Source organism: Schistocerca nitens, chromosome 1, assembly GCF_023898315.1.
Source record: "Schistocerca nitens isolate TAMUIC-IGC-003100 chromosome 1, iqSchNite1.1, whole genome shotgun sequence".
Lineage (NCBI taxonomy): Eukaryota > Metazoa > Arthropoda > Insecta > Orthoptera > Acrididae > Schistocerca > Schistocerca nitens.
In genome coordinates this window covers 1,093,048,924-1,093,066,870 of record NC_064614.1, presented here as the reverse complement: position 1 = coordinate 1,093,066,870, position 17,947 = coordinate 1,093,048,924, and the positions used below count along the sequence as shown (strand labels likewise).

Genomic DNA, 17,947 nt, shown 5'->3' with positions numbered 1-17,947 from the left:
AAATAGTATACTTCCATTATGTGTACAAAAAAGTTGATGCCTGTACTTTCGTTATTAATGAAGGTGTGAGAACGCACAGCTGTTTGTTTCATGAGCCCATTCTCATTCATCCTGTATCTACACCTGTTTTCTCCGAGATAAAATTTGTCTCCCAGAATGGCAGTGAGTTACTGCCAGATTGGAAAGAGGTAGCGTTCTATCCTTACTTTATGTACTTGCATTTAGGACAAGGGACAGCAGTATAAACTGAATAAAAGATAAAATTGTTGTTGTTGTTGTTGTTGTTGTTGCTGCTGTGGTCTTCAGTCCACAGACTAGTGTGATCCAGCTCTCCATGCTACTGTATCCTGTGCAAGTTTCTTGATCTCTCAGTACTTAGTACTCCACCTTACATCCTTCTGAATCTGCTTAGTGTATTCACCTCTTGATCTCCCTCTATGACTCTTACACTCCATGGTGCCCTCCAATACTAAATTGGTGATTACTTAATGCCTCAGAACATGTGCTCTCAACCGATCCCTTCTTCTAGTCAAGTTGTGCCACAAATTTCTCTTCACTCCAATTCTATTCAGTACTTCTTCATTAGTTACGTGATCTACCCATCTAATCTACAGCATTCTTCTGTAGCACCACACATCGAAAGCTTCTAGTCTCTTCTTGTCTAAACTATTTATTGGTCCATGTTTCACTTCCATACATCGCTACACTTCATACAAATACTTTCAGAAGCGACTTCCTGGCACTTAAATCTATACTTGGTGTTAACAAATTTCTCTTCGCCAGAAATGCTTTCCTTGCCATTGCCAGTCTATATTTTATATCCTTTCTACTTCGACCATCATCAGCTATTTTGCTCCCCAAATAGCAAAACTCATCTACTACTTTCATCATCTCATGTCCTAAACTAATTCCCTCAGCATCACCCAATATAATTCGACTATGTTCCATTATCCTTGTTTTGCTTTTGTTGATGTTCATTTATATCCTCCTTTCAAGACACTGTCTGTCCATTCTGTTCAACTGCTCTTCCAGGTCATTTGCTGTCTCTGACAGAATTACAATGTCATCAACAAACCGGTTTTTATTTTTTATGGATTTTAATTCCTACTCCAAATTTTTCTTTTGTTTCCTTTACTGCTTGTTCAATATACAGGCTGAATAACATCGGGGATAGGCTACAACCCTGTCTCACTCCCTTCCTAACCACTGCTTCCCTTCCAAGCCCCGCGACTCTTATAACTGCCATCTGGTTTCTGTACAAATTGTAAATAGCCTTTTGCTTCCTGTATTTGACCCCTGCCACCTTCAGAATTTGAGAGTATTCCAGTCAACATTGTCAAAAGCTTTCTCTAACTCAACAAATGCTAGAAACGTAGGTAAGGCTTTCCTTCATCTATCTTCTACGATAAGTCGTAGGGTCAGTGTTGCCCGACATTTCTACGGAATCCGAACTGATCCTTCCCGAGGTCTGCTTCTACCAGTTTTTCCATTTGTCAGTAACAAATTCGTATTAGTACTTTGCAGCTGTAACTTATTAAACTGATAGTTTGGTAATTTTCACATCTGTTAACACCTGCTTTCTTTGAAGATAAAATTACAGAAATGATATCACAAGTTGGTTACATCACTTATTGTAGGTTGGCAGTACTGTATGTGGAATTCAAAGATTGAGAACTGGTGTGGTGGCACAGCTCGTAAAGTGCAGTAAGCCTGGCCACCTGCAGATTACTTTTAGCATTGCATATTTTTCATATTTTATCGCAACTACTTAAGCTTTCAAATTATAAAGCAACAGATTCATTAATTCTTTCAAACTTTTGTCTTTTAGCCCAACTGCTTTTCTTACTATCCTAACAGCTGAGAAGAAGGCTCTACTAACTGTCACAAATATTTTCAACGGAACAATCATGTTACTTGTTCAAGTGTTTGATTATTCAGTGTCAGGCTGTAAAAAGACATAGATAAATCACGGCTGCCCATTTCAATTTTGACAGAACAGTGTATTACAACAAAAGTCCAATGAAGTCCACTATCATAATGTGAGTGGCAGGGTGGTGGAGCTGTAAATTGTTTGAACCATTCTTTTCTGACACTGAAATTAATATCCTACAATAATTGTCCTTGCCAGTAAATTACTACTATTTTCTGAGATTCAATAGTAACAATAAAGAAATTATTAAGTTCAAACTACTGGTGATGCATTCTGAGTAGAGGATTCAGTGCTTCTTTGTAGTTTGGGTTCTGTACTTGTTTGCGGTTTCAAGGGCAGTGGAAAGTTAGCATTCTTTCTTTTTTAGTATCTTTGTTCTGGTTGTAATCACCATATTTTAACACCACTATAAATGATATGACAGTACTCTTCTTTCTTCATTATACTCTATGTTCATAATCAGACATTATATATATTCCTGTAACAAAATGCATACAGAAAATATTTGTGTAGGGGTCTTGCCTTTAAATCATCATCTTATGCTCATTTACTTCAAACTGATTTAATGGGAAGATGTACTTAAGACTCTATAATGTCATATATAGTAAAGTTATCTTAATGTCAGGAATATATACACATTTACATTTCATTAAGTCTTATTTGACAGATATAACAGGAACAAAAAGAAAATGGGTGCAGAAGAATTTATTAAATTTGTGGAGAAACTTACTTTATTCTGTTAAGCTGGCTCCCAACACAAGTACTTGCAAGGATTATAACTCTCTTTTGCTTATATCAAAGTCCTGATTTCCTTTCACAAAATTTTCCACTTGAAATGAAGGCCAAATTTACACAGCAGCTCTAAAGCACCACAATATTAATTCAGTTTCTAATGCTGACACAACACTCACCATTTATCACTTTCTGTGGCATATAAAGATTCCCAAAGTAAATTACTGATTAAATTTATTTTACTGACATTTTTATACAAAAATGCAAAAGCACTTCCAATAAAATACATCCTATTTCAAACTTGCAATCACAATATTTTAGAGATTAAGAAAAACAATGATTTGCTTAGTTTTGTACAAGAATGGATAGGATGATCATCAGAAGTGCAGATTTTGAAAACTATCCCACAATTTCTTGGTATTGAAATAGTGACATAGAATGACAAAAATATACAAATAATCATTTACTTTTTTCATTTTTGTATCTCTTTTGTGGTGCTGTTCTGAACACAGTATGAGTAGTCTGTAACATCACATGACAACAACAAGCATTTCAAGCAGAACTTTCACATAGTGTAATCACATTCACTTTAGACAAGGTTCTTAAATACAGTGAAACAATTTTATCAAAGCTTACGAGATTTCTGAAGGCTTCCATATCATTTATTGTAAAATACATAAATCATCAAAAATTAAAAACATGCTGATATATCCAAAGTCAAGTTACACAAAAGAAGTCAATAAAATCTAGAAAAATCACTTAACAAAACAATACAGTATTATATTATTTTAAACAAATGACAAACTATAAAAGTCTACTTCTCAGTGTAGATTGCCACTAAAATTCAATGTCCTGCAAGTTCTTTCCGTAGGAAATTATCACATTCACTCACATTTTTCACATACAATTGAGTTTGTTCAGATTTACAGTTTACATTTCAGAAGTGACAAGTTTTGTCATTTTTTTTTGTTTTGTTTTCATATATAGATAATATCTGAATATATTACTTACACTAGTCATCTAGACGTCAAGTAATAAAACATTTGCGAATTTAGTGTACGTAGCAACAACCTTACGTCCTCTTTCCTTCTTTTTACATGACAGCAAGTTGTGAATCACACAAAGCTTGTGAAATAACTGTCAATGATACAAAGACCTAACATGATTAAGATTTTTGCATCAAAATATAAATTTAACAATGTAAACAGTACAGGGGTGCAGACATCTGTCACAGTACACTACCGATCAGATTAATACAAAACAGTATTGTACCTCTATGTTTTGTGCACCACTATATATAAGTCATATTCCAAGAATAAATGGTGCCAAAACAAAGTTTAAAATATTAAAAGCTTCTGAGGCAGTAAATTTCATTTACAAGACAATATTTTCTTCACGACAAAATTCAAGTTTTACATGTTTACTTTCTGTACACATACATATTTCAAAAATAAAACAACTTGTAAAGCATGCTCACCATTATTTCAAATAATGCTGCATGAAGAAAGCAGTTAGCCCTGGCAGAGAAACTTCTGGAGCATACACACATGCACACTGATACACCACCAGTTTATGGACATGCAACATCTGCTCATTTAACAGATGTTCACTGTCAACAATTAAATGCTAGAAAGTATCGTGGCAGTAATGAATCCGCTTGGAGATGGTACACTTATTTTGCTGGCTTCACCTTGGCAGTGTCTAAAAGGCAACAAAAACAGGTTCCCATCAACAACGGTGAAGAAAAATTAGAAGTTATTAAATTATACTAAGAATTATACACACCTATAAACAAATCATTTGTCTGTTGTGAAAAACATGTCCATAATTTCTAATAAACTGCATTTACTCAAAACTGCCCTCTTCCTCAACATGCTACCAGAAATGATTTCAAATTCAAAGCGAATATTAGTCACAACAATCATTTATGATCCAACATTTAACATAAGATAGCTTCAAAAGCAAGTGCCCAGGTGCCTGCTGTCAAGGTGGAGTGGACATGTGCTCGAGACACGAGCACAGTCCTCAGTCTCTGTGCCACTAGAGTGGAAGTTGGGATGCTGCTAAGGCTGCAGAAGAGGTGCATCTAAATTGCGAGGTCACAGGTTGTTCAGTTGGCATGGAGTGCATTGATCTTCTCACAGACTGCCATGCTCTGAGGTCAAGGTGTGTTTCCAAGCCTTACCGTATTTACTCGAATCTAAGCCGCACTCGAATCTAAGCCGCACCTGAAAAATGACAAAAAAAAAAAAAAACGAATCTAAGCCGCACCTGAAATTTGAGTCTCGGAATTCAAGGGGAGAGAAAAGTTTTAGGCTGCACCTCCAAATCGAAACAAAGTTGGTCCATTGTAGTATGAGACACAATTTAGGTCGAATGAATGACGATACAGCTACAGTAGTTTGGTCCGAGTTGTGAGCTAAGCAGGTAAGCTTTACCACGTAGCCATTGCTATGCGTCAGGCGCAACGTCCGTATTTATACGGGTACCCTTCATTTTTCACGTGCTTCATGTGGTTTGAATCGATTGCTTATTTTCCTTTGATCTGATAAGTGCCGTTTTCTTTGTTATAGGTGTTTACATCACTCTAAGCTGAAAATGCATTACTGTACTGTGTCATGCATTGTTTGTCGCATTCTGATAGTGCATGTTTATGGCCTGTCGCCGCTCGCGGCAATGGCTTGCTTTTGTGCGCGCTACCGCCGCGTACAATTTAAAAAAAAGAGAGAGAGGAATTGTCTCATTAGCGAAACAATGTCAAGAGACTGCTATTTTTTGTTACTTACACTGCTGCTTTCTTTGATAATGATCAACAAGAACCAAATAATAGACTGCGTATGATACAACATGTTCTGAACGAGAGTTAGGCGAAAATTTTTCTCCGTTTGAAAATCTTTGCGGCCGCTTCTTTAGTACATCAAATTCTGGACAGAAATTAGAATCATCTTAGATTTTAAAATCTAGTCAGTTGCCGTGCTTCATTTCTGAATGTATCACTATTAGGCATAAGAATAATACGAATATAAACATGACACGATACGTATATTCTTCCGCGTTTGCTGTTGTCCCACTCTAGTTTCGTAGTTTATTGGGCAGACAGGATTTAAATGAGATAGCAGCAAACACGAGCGCTACATATATTCGACAGCAGAAGTTAGTTGTGGCGGCACCTACCAACATTTTTCAGAACTTCCGCATTCTCTGCACTCTATTCTAAGCCGCAGGAGGTTTTTTGGATTACAAAAACCGGAAAAAAAGTGTGGCTTAGATTCGAGTAAATACGGTACTTACATTGGAATCCACTGCCTTTATTTGACAGTTGATACTTACAGATTCTTTTAAAACATAGTACCAGAATATGTTGGCCTGTTCCAACAATGTAGTTTGACTAACTTACATTTCTCCACATTCGCACTGGATCGCACAGATTCTTGGCTTTCTGAGTTGTACACCATGTTTAACATACCTCAACAAAACTTTCATCTAGGACTATGAGGTGAAACACTCACCTAATGTTACATTTCTGGAGTATTCTTCCAATTGGAGACTACAGCATAATGGGCCAGTGTGGGAAAAATGTACGCAAGTCAGACACCCGGACAGTACATGAAGATGCATCAAAGCACAAGCACCACACAAACAAAGAACGACCAATAAAGTAAAAGATTGCAGAGTGCTCCGTCTTCTAAAGACATGACACGACACACGTTTGTTAAAACAAGCAACACATTCCGGGGTAGTATTTTAAAATGATCTGTGAATGAAGATCCAGCTACGTGAGGAAATGGTAAAAACCGATGGCATTTTTCTGATATGTTCTACATCCTCACCACAGATCAATTGGAATGAAAGTAAATCTAATCAACAAAATAAGGCTTCAGACCCAGCCTTCCACATGCTCAAAGCACCATGAAAGTTGAGGGGGGGGGGGGGGGGGGGCAAATCTGTGTGTGCCACAAGAACTAAAGGACTGAGATCACACCAGGTAGACACTCCTCCTCCACGTCTGCAATGTCCTCACTTCTATGGTGTAAGTACAGTGGCTGAGGGTTGTGACTTGTATCCCAAATACACATACCATATCTACCTCACTAGCAGAGCCTCACCCATGTACTGCAAAACCAAGTTTGATGAAAGGAGGGAGGGGAGGTATGTAATACAGCACCCAGCAGAAGACAGTCAGTCATCGTGACTGCTCGAAGATGGCAACACGTCAGACTGTCAAAATATCATATCATTTGGACAATGTCATCACCTGATTGAACACCTGAGAACATTTCCAGATCATCATATGCCAGGAAATAAAACAACAAAGTTTTTTTCCAATTGTCTCTTGTAGGAATAAGCAAGAAAATATGTATCACCTTTTGTTCGTTTGCTACAAAACTGTGATTTTGGTAAGCACCTGGCATTAAAAGTCTTAACTAAATTTTGATTTCAAACCTCCTGCAACATTTAACTACAAGAAAGAAAATTAGGCTTCTATACCCTGTTGATGATGAGATCATTAGAAACACAGCAGAAGGGAATCTGTTGTGTCACTTCAGGGGAACCATTCCAACATTCACCTTAAGTGCTTTACAGAGCTGTACTCACTAATGTCGCTCAAATGTCTTAACAACTTCCTTGATTGATTGCAAAGTTGTCAATGAGGTCTCAAACACAACCAGCTATGATGCACACACTTTAACTTGGTTGATTTTAGAAACAGGTACAAAAAACAAAGAAAACAATTCTCGCCTGTTCTTTGTGCTCAGTAGAGTGTGTCTACCAAAGCAGAAGTGACAAACTTACCTAAAAAATGTAAAATTGTTTCATAAATTTGAAACTGAAATTCAAATATACAGTTACTTGTACAATAATGATACTTCAATTATGAGACTTGCTGCTATTAATTGTTTAACTGAAATAAAGGATTCAACAATGGCTAATACAATGCTTCTGTGCACCGTATTGTTTGGCAACTACTGTTGCAGTGACGATATAAAAGCTTAACTTTGGACACCAATGATTAGAACTAGGGAAACCTACATGTTAAGTGCATGAAAGTACAGATACTACAGAACTCCATGATGTCCAATAATGAACAAGGTGAGAATGCAAAACGAACTGTATGTCAGTTTTCATACGTGGGTAATTATATAGCATGAGCAAAGCACGTTTCACATATTGAGAGATGCCTCCACGGTAATTCGCTGTCATTTCAACAAAGTCATAAGTAGCTGTCACACTGCAACATCATCATTTTGTCACTACTGGATTTAAGTAGCTTTGAGTCTACTGTAATTTCTATGAAATGTAAAAAAAAAAAAAAAGTCAAGTGATTTTTCACTTAGGTTTTGGAAATGTATTAACATACATGGGGAAAATATTTCTAATTAAAATGATCGCTTCCTTTACAGTCAAAGAAAGAAACTTTAACACAAGACAGATGGTTTGGTCGACACTTACTTCAGGTGACTCAGCTTACCTTATTTACAAACCCAAAAACACATTTAAAAATAAATAAATAGATAGATAAACAACCGGACAGTACTAAAGCTTTCAGAACCATATAGTCTGTATTTCAGTTTAAGGGAAACCTGTGAAAATGAAAGTTACCAATTACAACTACATCTACTGTCTTTGATCTTTTATGTATATTTCTACCAATTCCACAAAGTATTGCATATCCCAACACAAATACGGGTCACCCACCTGTCTTGCTTAATTTGAAGTTTATTTAAGAAATGGAAACCTTTAAGTTAAGAATATTAACATTTTTATAGCAGTGAAATCTTAAAGAAGTGACACTGTCTTAGGTTTTTGTTTCCTCCATGAAAAAATCAGCTTTAAATAGAATGTAGACAAACATATTAGGAAACTTGAATCTTTGCTAGAGCTCTGAAAAGTGACAATAACATCAAATACATTAATGAGGAGCTGTTGAATACTTTTGTAGTTTCACTGCACAGTCAAAATATGTTTTTGGGCCATTCCGTGCGAAGTGGTCTAATATTGAGAAGTGTTCCCACATGACCATAATGGATTTTGATGAAATTTTGTATGAACATTCACACATGTTCTCAATGAACACTGGTAAAGCTTCAGTTTCAGAAATTCAATACTTGCAGAGATATAGTCACTTGTTTGAAACCATAGCACAGCTTCCAATAGTGCATCTTTGAATTTTCAGCAACTTTGAGATGAGATATCTCTGTACGTATTTGCATGAAAGAAACAAACCTTGGCCATCTTATACAACTTTTAGAGCTCTTTAAAGTAAAATATTACGAAAAGGATTTCTGAGCAATTTTCATATTGATAATTTGAAGCAAAGTTGGGCAAAAAAATAGCTGTTTAAAAAAATGCGAACTCTCCAAAAGTAATTGTGGGATGTACACGAAACTTTGCACACCATAACTCACCAACACAAGGTCTTAGAATATAAAATTTCATTCTCCTATTGCTTTCTATTATTTCACAAATCTAGGGTAAAAAAGTGCTAAAAATGGGTATTTTTAGTCAAATTTTTGAAAAAAGTGTTTTCTCCAAACTCTTCTAAACTATGGTCATTAGAAAGAGCATATTCTAAACTAAATAGAAAAGTGGATTTGGTTTTGCAATGCAAGCATATAACGCCCTAAAAAGTAGCATCATCAAAGAGGCGCACTGGAAGTTTGAACACATTTTTATGGCACTCAAATTATACCTGAAACCTTGTATTATGCCTAATAAATGTTTATTAGTGCCTTAAAAGATCTGGTAAATAGGCAATGAGACTGTCAGGGAAATTTGAAAACTATGAGAGGTAGCCCTTCTGCTTTTATCGTAAGTGTTCATCTGCAATTGGGGGGGGGGGGGGGGGGGGGGGGGGAAATTCAATAAATAATAGCTTCATATTTTCTGTACTTCTCAAAATTGTAAATAATTACAAGTGGAAAATGAAGACCTAATTTTTGGATTCAATTGTATAAAACATTTTTTCAATAAAGAATCTGTTTGCTTGAATCATGCATCAAGTGATGTAAATTTTCCAATCAATATTGCAGAGATTTTCATACCTAGGTGTTGTAACCTGTGAATTTTTGTCTTTACGTTATTAGGGAAACATGTGAAATTGGTTGGTTAAACATCTAAGAGATTTAATTTTGTATTTAATCACACTTAAATGTAGCCTACTACCTTGGTAAATACGTAGCAACTAGTTTCACAGAGAAAATTCACAAGATTCACTGTTTATAGAAAATATAATGGCAACATTACTTTAACAATCAGATTGTTTCATTATTGTGAGTCTTGTTTGAACAATCAGTATTTCAGTGGTATGTTTGCAGCATAGTGAGTGTGGCTTGTTAAGTGATTCATGAGACCATCAAAGTTTGTAATCTAATATACAAAAAATTATTTTGATTGTGTCTTTTATAGCATATATCTCTTATTAGATTTTTTCATTGGTATTATACATTGTGTATAATTTCATTCAGTAGCAACTTGTCTGAAATTTAAGCAGATTATAATTTGCACTTGGAGGCCAAATACATTATTTAGTTACTGATTAGAGATGGATGCAGAAGGGAACAGCATACCTTCCTGCTCATTTGGGCAAGGATATAGTGGAACAAAGTGTCATGTCACTTTCTTTGCCAAAAAAAGCTGCTTTAAAATGGTTTGCAGATTTTAGTTATGAGGAAAAAAGAGTTGTTGGTCCAGGGTTCTGAAGCAAAGCTGGACAATACCTCTCAAGTTCGCCTACACCATGAAGCCCTGTTATGGACACAATATGAGAGTTTACGAAAAAAATGCTTCAATCCCTTTGGGAAGGTGAATCATAACGTTAAGGCAGGAATTTGCACTCTTGATGCTGAAACAGCTAATAAGGCTTCTGATATGTTGAAGAAGCAGCTTGTTAATAACATAAAGCCAGGTCAGAAAATTTGTCTGGTTTGCAGGACTACCTTAAATAAACACTTGGACGAAGCTTTATCAGCCTCATCATCACATTCTGATGAGGACTTTACACCAAAAGAAGAATTAAATAGTAGCTTATTGTCTATCGGTATTTCACCCCTGAAGAGAACAGTAAGCTACAGAGATAAGCCCCAATATGTGAAGAAGAAAATTCAAAAGGCTCAAAATGTGATTAAAAACAGAATTGTAAATGCAATGGGAGTAAACCGACAAATTGATGATGCTAGTGAAATTAAGGAATGTGGAAACTGTGCCGACTATGCACATTTGCTGACTGAACTGAAAGCCAAGATGCAGAATGGAATTCATAAAGAACAGATGCAAATTTTAACCTTGGCACCTATAAGTTGGACAGCCAGACAAACAGCAGCTCAGTTCGGCGTGTCTGAAAGAATGGTGAAGAATGCTCAGAAGCTTAAGGCAGAGAAGGGCATTCTGGCACTTCCCGAAAATAGGCAAAGCAGGAAATTACCAGCAGGAGTTGATAGTAGAGTGTGAAATTTTTTTTGCAGATGATGAGTATAGTAGGGTGTGCCCTGGAAAAAAAGATAGTATTTCAGTTAGACTTCACTATTACAGTTCACGTTTTTATCAAGGAACTCATCAAATATATAAAAGCACGGTTTGCACAGATATCCCACATTCATTATTTCAGTGATGGCTCCAGTGCTCAATATAAAAATTTCAAGAATTTCCTAAATTTGTGCTATCATAAGAGTGATTTTGGAATGACAGCCGAATGGAATTTTTTTGCTACTAGTCACGGGAAATCATCTTTTGATGGGATTGGAGGTACAACAAAGCGGTTAGCAGCAAGAGCAAGCTTGCAACGGTCACTTAATGGACAAATTCTTACTCCCCTAAATCTGTTCCACTTCTGCTCTGAAAACATTAATGGAATTAATTTGTTTTCGTTAGTAAAGATGAAATTGAAAAAAATATTGTGTCACAAGAAGAGAGGTTTAAACTTGGACAAACTGTAGCAGGCACTAGAGAAAATCATCACTTTTTACCTATTGATTAAACAACAATTCAGATCAGCAGTTTTTCAAATGATTGTTGATCTTTTCTAGCTAAAATGGGTCACAATAATGAAGGAGGCATATTAATGTCTGCTCTCCAACCAGGACAATATGTTGCATGCATTTATGAAAACGTGTGGTGGATTGGGAATATCTGTGAGACCTCATCAGAGCAAAGGGATGCATTAATAAACTTTATGCACCCACATGGTCCAGCAAATTCATTTTATTGGCCACCAAGAAGTGACAAGTGCTGGGTTCCAGAACACCACATTATTGCAGTTATCCCAGCTCCATCAGTAAATTCGTCTGGCCGGCAATACACCATTCCTCTTGATATTCATCAGAAAATTAATGTAGCATATCAAAAATTGAAATAGGTTAGAGGAAACAATCTAGGAACCCAACAGTGCCTCCTAATTTTACACAGGGCACTTAAATAATTTTACTATCAGGCTTGGGAACCTGTGTAAACAAACCCATATCAGGCTTGGGATCCTGTGGTAAAGAAACCCACCTGTGGCTGTTGTTGTTAAGCTATTGGGCGTGGCCCCCTATGGCAATGGGAATGCTGGTTTTCTCAGGTGAAATGAAACTAGCAGTGGTTAAGCCACCATGGACCATAGCAACTCATTTATACACTTCTTTTCCATCAGCAAGCTGGTGTTGTTCATTAAACAGGCAACTAAGAATTGATTATGCAAATAAATTTTACGATTTACATTCATTCTTAATAATAATTGTGTGTGTGTGTGTGTGTGTGTGTGTGTGTGTGTGTGTGTGTGTGTGTGTGTGTGAGAGAGAGAGAGAGAGAGAGAGAGAGAGAGAGAGAGAGAGAGAGAGAGAGAGAGAGAGGGGGGGGGGGTGAAAATTAAGAAATAACATTGTTTCTATTTTTATTCTTTTGCTATTCGGACTTAAGCTAGGTCCTATTCGTCAGGACTTCTTATTTCACTTATCCCAGACATTAATAAACATGTATAAGGCAAAATAATAGATTTCAGGTATAATTTGAGTGCCAGAAAAATGTGTTCAAACTTCCAGTGCGCCTCTTTGATGATGCTACTTTTTAGGGTGTTATATGCTTGCATTGCAAAACCAAATCCACCTTTCTAGATAGTTTAGAATATGCTCTTTCTAATGACCATAGTTTAGAAGAGTTTGGAGAAAACACTTTTTTGAAAAATTTGACTAAAAATACCCATTTTAGCACTTTTTGAAAAATTGTCAACTATACCCTAGATTCATGAAATAGTGGAAAGCAATAGGAGAATGAAATTTTATATTCTAAGACCTTGTGTTGGTGAGTTATGGTGTACATCCCACAATTACTTTTGGAGAGTTCGCATTTTTTTTAAACAGTTATTTTTTCACCCAACTTTACTTCAAATTATCTATATGAAAATTGCTCAGAAATCCTTTTCTTTATATTTTACTTTAAAGAGCTCTAAAAGTTGTATAAGAGGGCCAAGCTTTGTTTCTTTCATGCAAATACTTACAGAGATATCTCATCTCAAAGTTGCTGAAAATTCAAGGACGCACTATAGAAAGCTGTGCTATGGTCGTAAACAAGTGACTGTATCTCCAAAAGTATTGAATTTCTGAAACTTAAACTTTACCAGTGTTCACTGAGAACATGTGTGAATGTTCATACAAAATTTCATCAAAATCCATGAGGGTCATGTGGGAGCCTTTAGACCACTTGGCATGGAATGACCCTGTTATTTATTGTGGATAACTGCTGTGATTGTGATTATTTATTCATGATGCTCAACACTGTAATTATCAGCACTCTTGCTACAATAATTATTAATATGATAATGGAAAGCTCTAAGTGCTATACAAATAATGGAACAATCCCTCACATAGTTGAGATGCTGAGATGTCAAGAGCCCCCCCCGCCACACACACACACACACACACACACACACACACACACACACACACACACACACACAGAGAGAGAGAGAGGGGGGAGGGGGGGCAGAGAGGGAGGTGTGCATGTGCTATTTTTCATCATACCACTGGACGATAAATAGTTTGGACAAGAAGGGAATAGAAACCTTCGAAATGGGGTGCTACAGAAGAATTCTGAAGATTAGATGGGTAGATCACATAACTAATGAGGAGGTATTGAATAGAATTGGGGAGAAGAGGAGCTTGTGGCACAACTTGACAAGAAGAAGGGACCAGTTGGTAGGACATGTTCTGAGGCATCAAGGGATCACAAATTTAGCATTGGAGGGCAGTGTGGAGAGTAAAAATCGTAGAGGGAGACCAAGAGATGAATACACTAAGCAGATTCAGAAGAACGTAGGCTGCATTAAGTACTGGGAGATGAAGAAGCTTGCACAGGATAGAGTAGAATGGAGAGCTGCATCAAACCAGTCTCAGGACTGAGGACCACAACAAACAACAACCTGTGTTAGTGAACTCTGAAGAAGGACATTGTCTAAAAACTTAGCAAAATAATTTCAGTCTTGTTCACGTGCTCATCAACCACTCATTTTATACATCAAAAACAACAGCCCCACATATTATGTGTGATGGAATGAATGAGTGCCTCTAGCTCCAAACAGGATGAAAGTACAAAATTCACTAAATCAAACTCACCTATCTGAGTTACTACCTATGCTTCAGCCATCTTCTTCTTTTCCTTCTTTTTCTTCAAGAAGGAAGGTGTCCTCAAACCTTTCTTCTTCTTCTTATCCTTTTTCGGTGATTCCTCTGTTGAAATATCTTTCGTTGGTGATCCCTGCAACGTAACAGATAGCATAAGTAGTTCAATACAAAAGATAGGAACCTAAATTTCAAGACTTATTTTGTAACCAGAACTAATTCTACCATAAAGAAATCAAGAATATCGATTGTTTGGTTCCACTCCTTCAGACTCTAAAAATATCAAAACAGAGAGGTATATCAAAATTCAGTAGAGTTGTAAAAGCAACTGTGGAACATTTCAACAAAATCTTCAGTCACCTATCACAGGCAAAAACATTTTGCCTTCCTATAAAAACATGTATTACAACACAAGTTCGATCTTTAATTTTACTGTATGTACACAATTTATCTGCACTGGTTGGTACAATTTTTAAGTTAAATGGACTCTCAGCAACTGCACTTAAATCTTCTCTACTTCATGTTACAAATGAAGGCTTCATACAGCAAAAGAAGTGCACAGCTATAAGATGTAATAGGGCACAATTGCGTTTTTATAATCTCACTGGAGCCTTTAGGTTAGTAGTACAGTATTTACAGACCCAGCTACCAAACCCAAAAGGTACGTAGGGTTTTCAAAAAGTAAATTACACATGTTGCCTCATGCTAAGACTATCGTGTAGCAAATGTTGGGAGTTGTCAGAAGAGAGTACATGTTCCGGGTTTTCTGCAGAGACAGTTCTGGTGCAATACAGAAAACAGGTGTTTGACAATGGGCGACTGAAATGGCAGAGCAACTGGAAGTGTACTCCAAAGTCGAAGTACACAGGACAGTACAATTCTTGTGGATGAAATGCCTAAATTATGCACAGATTCAAAAGATATTCTGCTAGTATATAGACCAAATGCAATACCATTCCCAAGCATAGTGAAATAGTGGCAACAACCACACAAACGTAGACTATACTCTTTGGAGAGCCCATGCAATTTCCATCTTGCTTCAAGCTGAAAGAATATCTCAGTGGAAAGAGATTTTCCAGTGATGAGAACAATCACACAGTGAGTCTCAAATGGCTCCATGAACAAGTTGCAGATTTCTCTCATGAAGGAACAGAATGATTGGTAGAATGTGCTGACCACGGTTAATGAAAATAGTATCATGTATCTGTATAACTTTGAAGTGTAATGTACAGAATTCAATAAAAGTTACTTGGCCTGCCTTAACCAGTGTAAATTTCTTTTTGCCCCTCATACTACCAGTTAAACATGCTCATATAGTCATTTATTACTTTTTATAAAAGTAATGCAAGTTATGAGAATGAAGTTGGCAGGTGTTCAGTTATGAAGGGAGAAATGGTAGCAATAGTTTCCAAAATCGCAATGAAACTGTCACTTTAAGATATAATGAGGTGCAACTTTACTTCATCAGCTACGACATCTGCTGTAGGATCATGATACCCAGACCACAGAGACATCTACTGATGACTTCAGGTAGCCTAGAGTCAACAGCCTGTTGCTCCCGAAGTGTAGAGATCTGATAACACATGTATTTATGATATGGTGGAATTAATAATAAAATCCATGAAAGAAAATAAATCAGTTTACCTTAAGTGGTTAAAGAGGCACTCAAGCACTTGGTACAACAAAGTAGTAGATGGCCTGGTGGGAGACATCAAAAGAGGGAAACCTCTACATAACTTACTCAGTGAACACCCAGAACACAATGGAGAACTGAACAAACTCTCACTGAGATGTACAAAATTGACTCCATGCCAAAATAAATTATGGGAAATGACAGTAAAATGTGGATTCTCTTGCCATTAACCATTTAAATTACAAAGCGCCACAACTATCTCAAAATTAGCATGTTCCTTACAAGAAGGCACATTCAGATCTATGGGAATGGGTAGGAGAAGCACTAGGGCCTACTACTAATTACCGATATAAACAGATTATCCCCATGGCAGGAAGGATCTGATTCTGCAGCTGTTGTTCAACCAAAGAAAAGCCACTCCTGTTGCTTGGTCAGAAATTTATTAAGTCCACAAAACTTGTTTCAATTTTTACAAATATATTAGGTCACTTACACTACATGAAAGTTATACTGTAGAGAAGCCGTCAAATGCTACTTCTCTGCAGTGTAACTTTCAGATACACTTAATTAAAGCCTAATGTAAAGGTCAAAACCAGTCATGTGGGATTAATAGAGCTCTAACTAAGCAACTAAAGTGGCTTTTTGTTAATAATGTCATTACATTCAAACATGTCACTTATTTTTATTATTACTAAAATCCTAGGCCTCTGTGGCACACTAAATATGGGTGTGATGATAAGGATTTTGGGGAGTGCATGAGGGTTATAGTAAAAGACCCCAGAACCCTGGATTCACACCTGCAAGAAGCAGACACAAATGTAATATATGGAAAACTGACATTCAAAATGTGTGTGTGTGTGTGTGTGTGTGTGTGTGTGTGTGTGTGTGTGTGTGTGTGTGTGTGTGTGTGTGTGTGTGTGCACCGAGCGGATAACTGTGACTAAGGTATAAAATAACTATATACCTAAGATGTAAATGTCTTCATTAAACTTAAAAATAGTTGTAAATGACTGCATTGTTTCCCACAAGTAACCAACAAAATAAATACAAACAGCAATGTGAATCTTCGAGCTTTCCCGGTGGCAAACCCATGAAGACTATTTACAACATACAGCAATGTTTGCTTATGCTGCAAAATGACTGACTAATGGTCCGATCTCTTATATACCAATAAAATGCTTCTACCTGCAATATAACAAATGATTTCCCTTTCAAGTTTATAAAATCCAAAAGTAAACAATTCCAACTAAGCAACATTAAATTGTAAGTGCTTGGAAATGCATACAAATGTATACACACTATAAGCTCCAAGTGAAAAATTCTCAAGGCTCAGATAAATTAAAAAAAAACTGATTGGTTACAAACAATTACAAATGTTAGTCCACTTCACTTTGCATAGGAAGCACTTTCTGCTGTGTCGACTCAAATACAAAAAGCGAGCATAGTTGCATACTATTATTTCCTCCTGTCTTATGGAAAAAGTTAGGATAGCTTAGGAAAGAAAATTTATAAAGGAAGGTAGGTGACGCTTTAACGTCTTGTTCATAAAGAAATCTTTAGATATGGAGCACCAGGTGATTAATAGTGATATTTTGTTTTGTTGATTCTTGTCCTGTCTCTTACATTTCATATACCGTTAATATTGCTGGCGGAATTAATTACTTCTAGCATAAGATGTAATTTTTCTTGAAAATGTGTTAACTATGTATGAAACTTAACAGCGTAAAATTATCTCTGTTAGAAAAAAAATCCAACACACGAGTTACCACGTGACAAAAGACGCGAGACACGCAGAACTTTGCCACGACTGACAAATCTTTTGCTTTCTCTTGTAATACAATGTTAATCTACTGCAGGCTATTATGGTTACGCGCGAATGAACCGACTTTTCAGTCGGCCGATAGTGGAAATTAACTTAATTGAATTTACATAAAACGGTCGAGAACAGTTCGCGAACATGACCGATTCACGTCCAATCCATATGATTTCACATCCGTTCAATTTTTGGAACTACCACAATGTGGACACTACTTCGGTAAGTTTCTTAATTAACCTTACATT

General features: G+C 36.5%; 1 protein-coding gene across 6 annotated transcripts in view; it reads right to left on the bottom strand.

The window, feature by feature from the left end:
* Positions 1–2,643: 2,643 nt before the first annotated feature.
* Positions 2,644–17,947, bottom strand: part of LOC126198643 (protein hu-li tai shao) — a 431,642-nt gene continuing 416,338 nt past the window's right edge. For all 6 annotated transcript variants that reach the window (XM_049935120.1, XM_049935111.1, XM_049935137.1 and 3 more), the window contains 2 exons: positions 14,248–14,389; positions 2,644–4,363 (listed from right to left, as the gene is read on the bottom strand). In XM_049935120.1, coding sequence (XP_049791077.1) covers positions 14,264–14,389 — 126 coding nt within the window. In that variant the 3' untranslated portion in view covers positions 2,644–4,363; positions 14,248–14,263. The remainder of the gene's footprint in view (positions 4,364–14,247; positions 14,390–17,947) is intronic.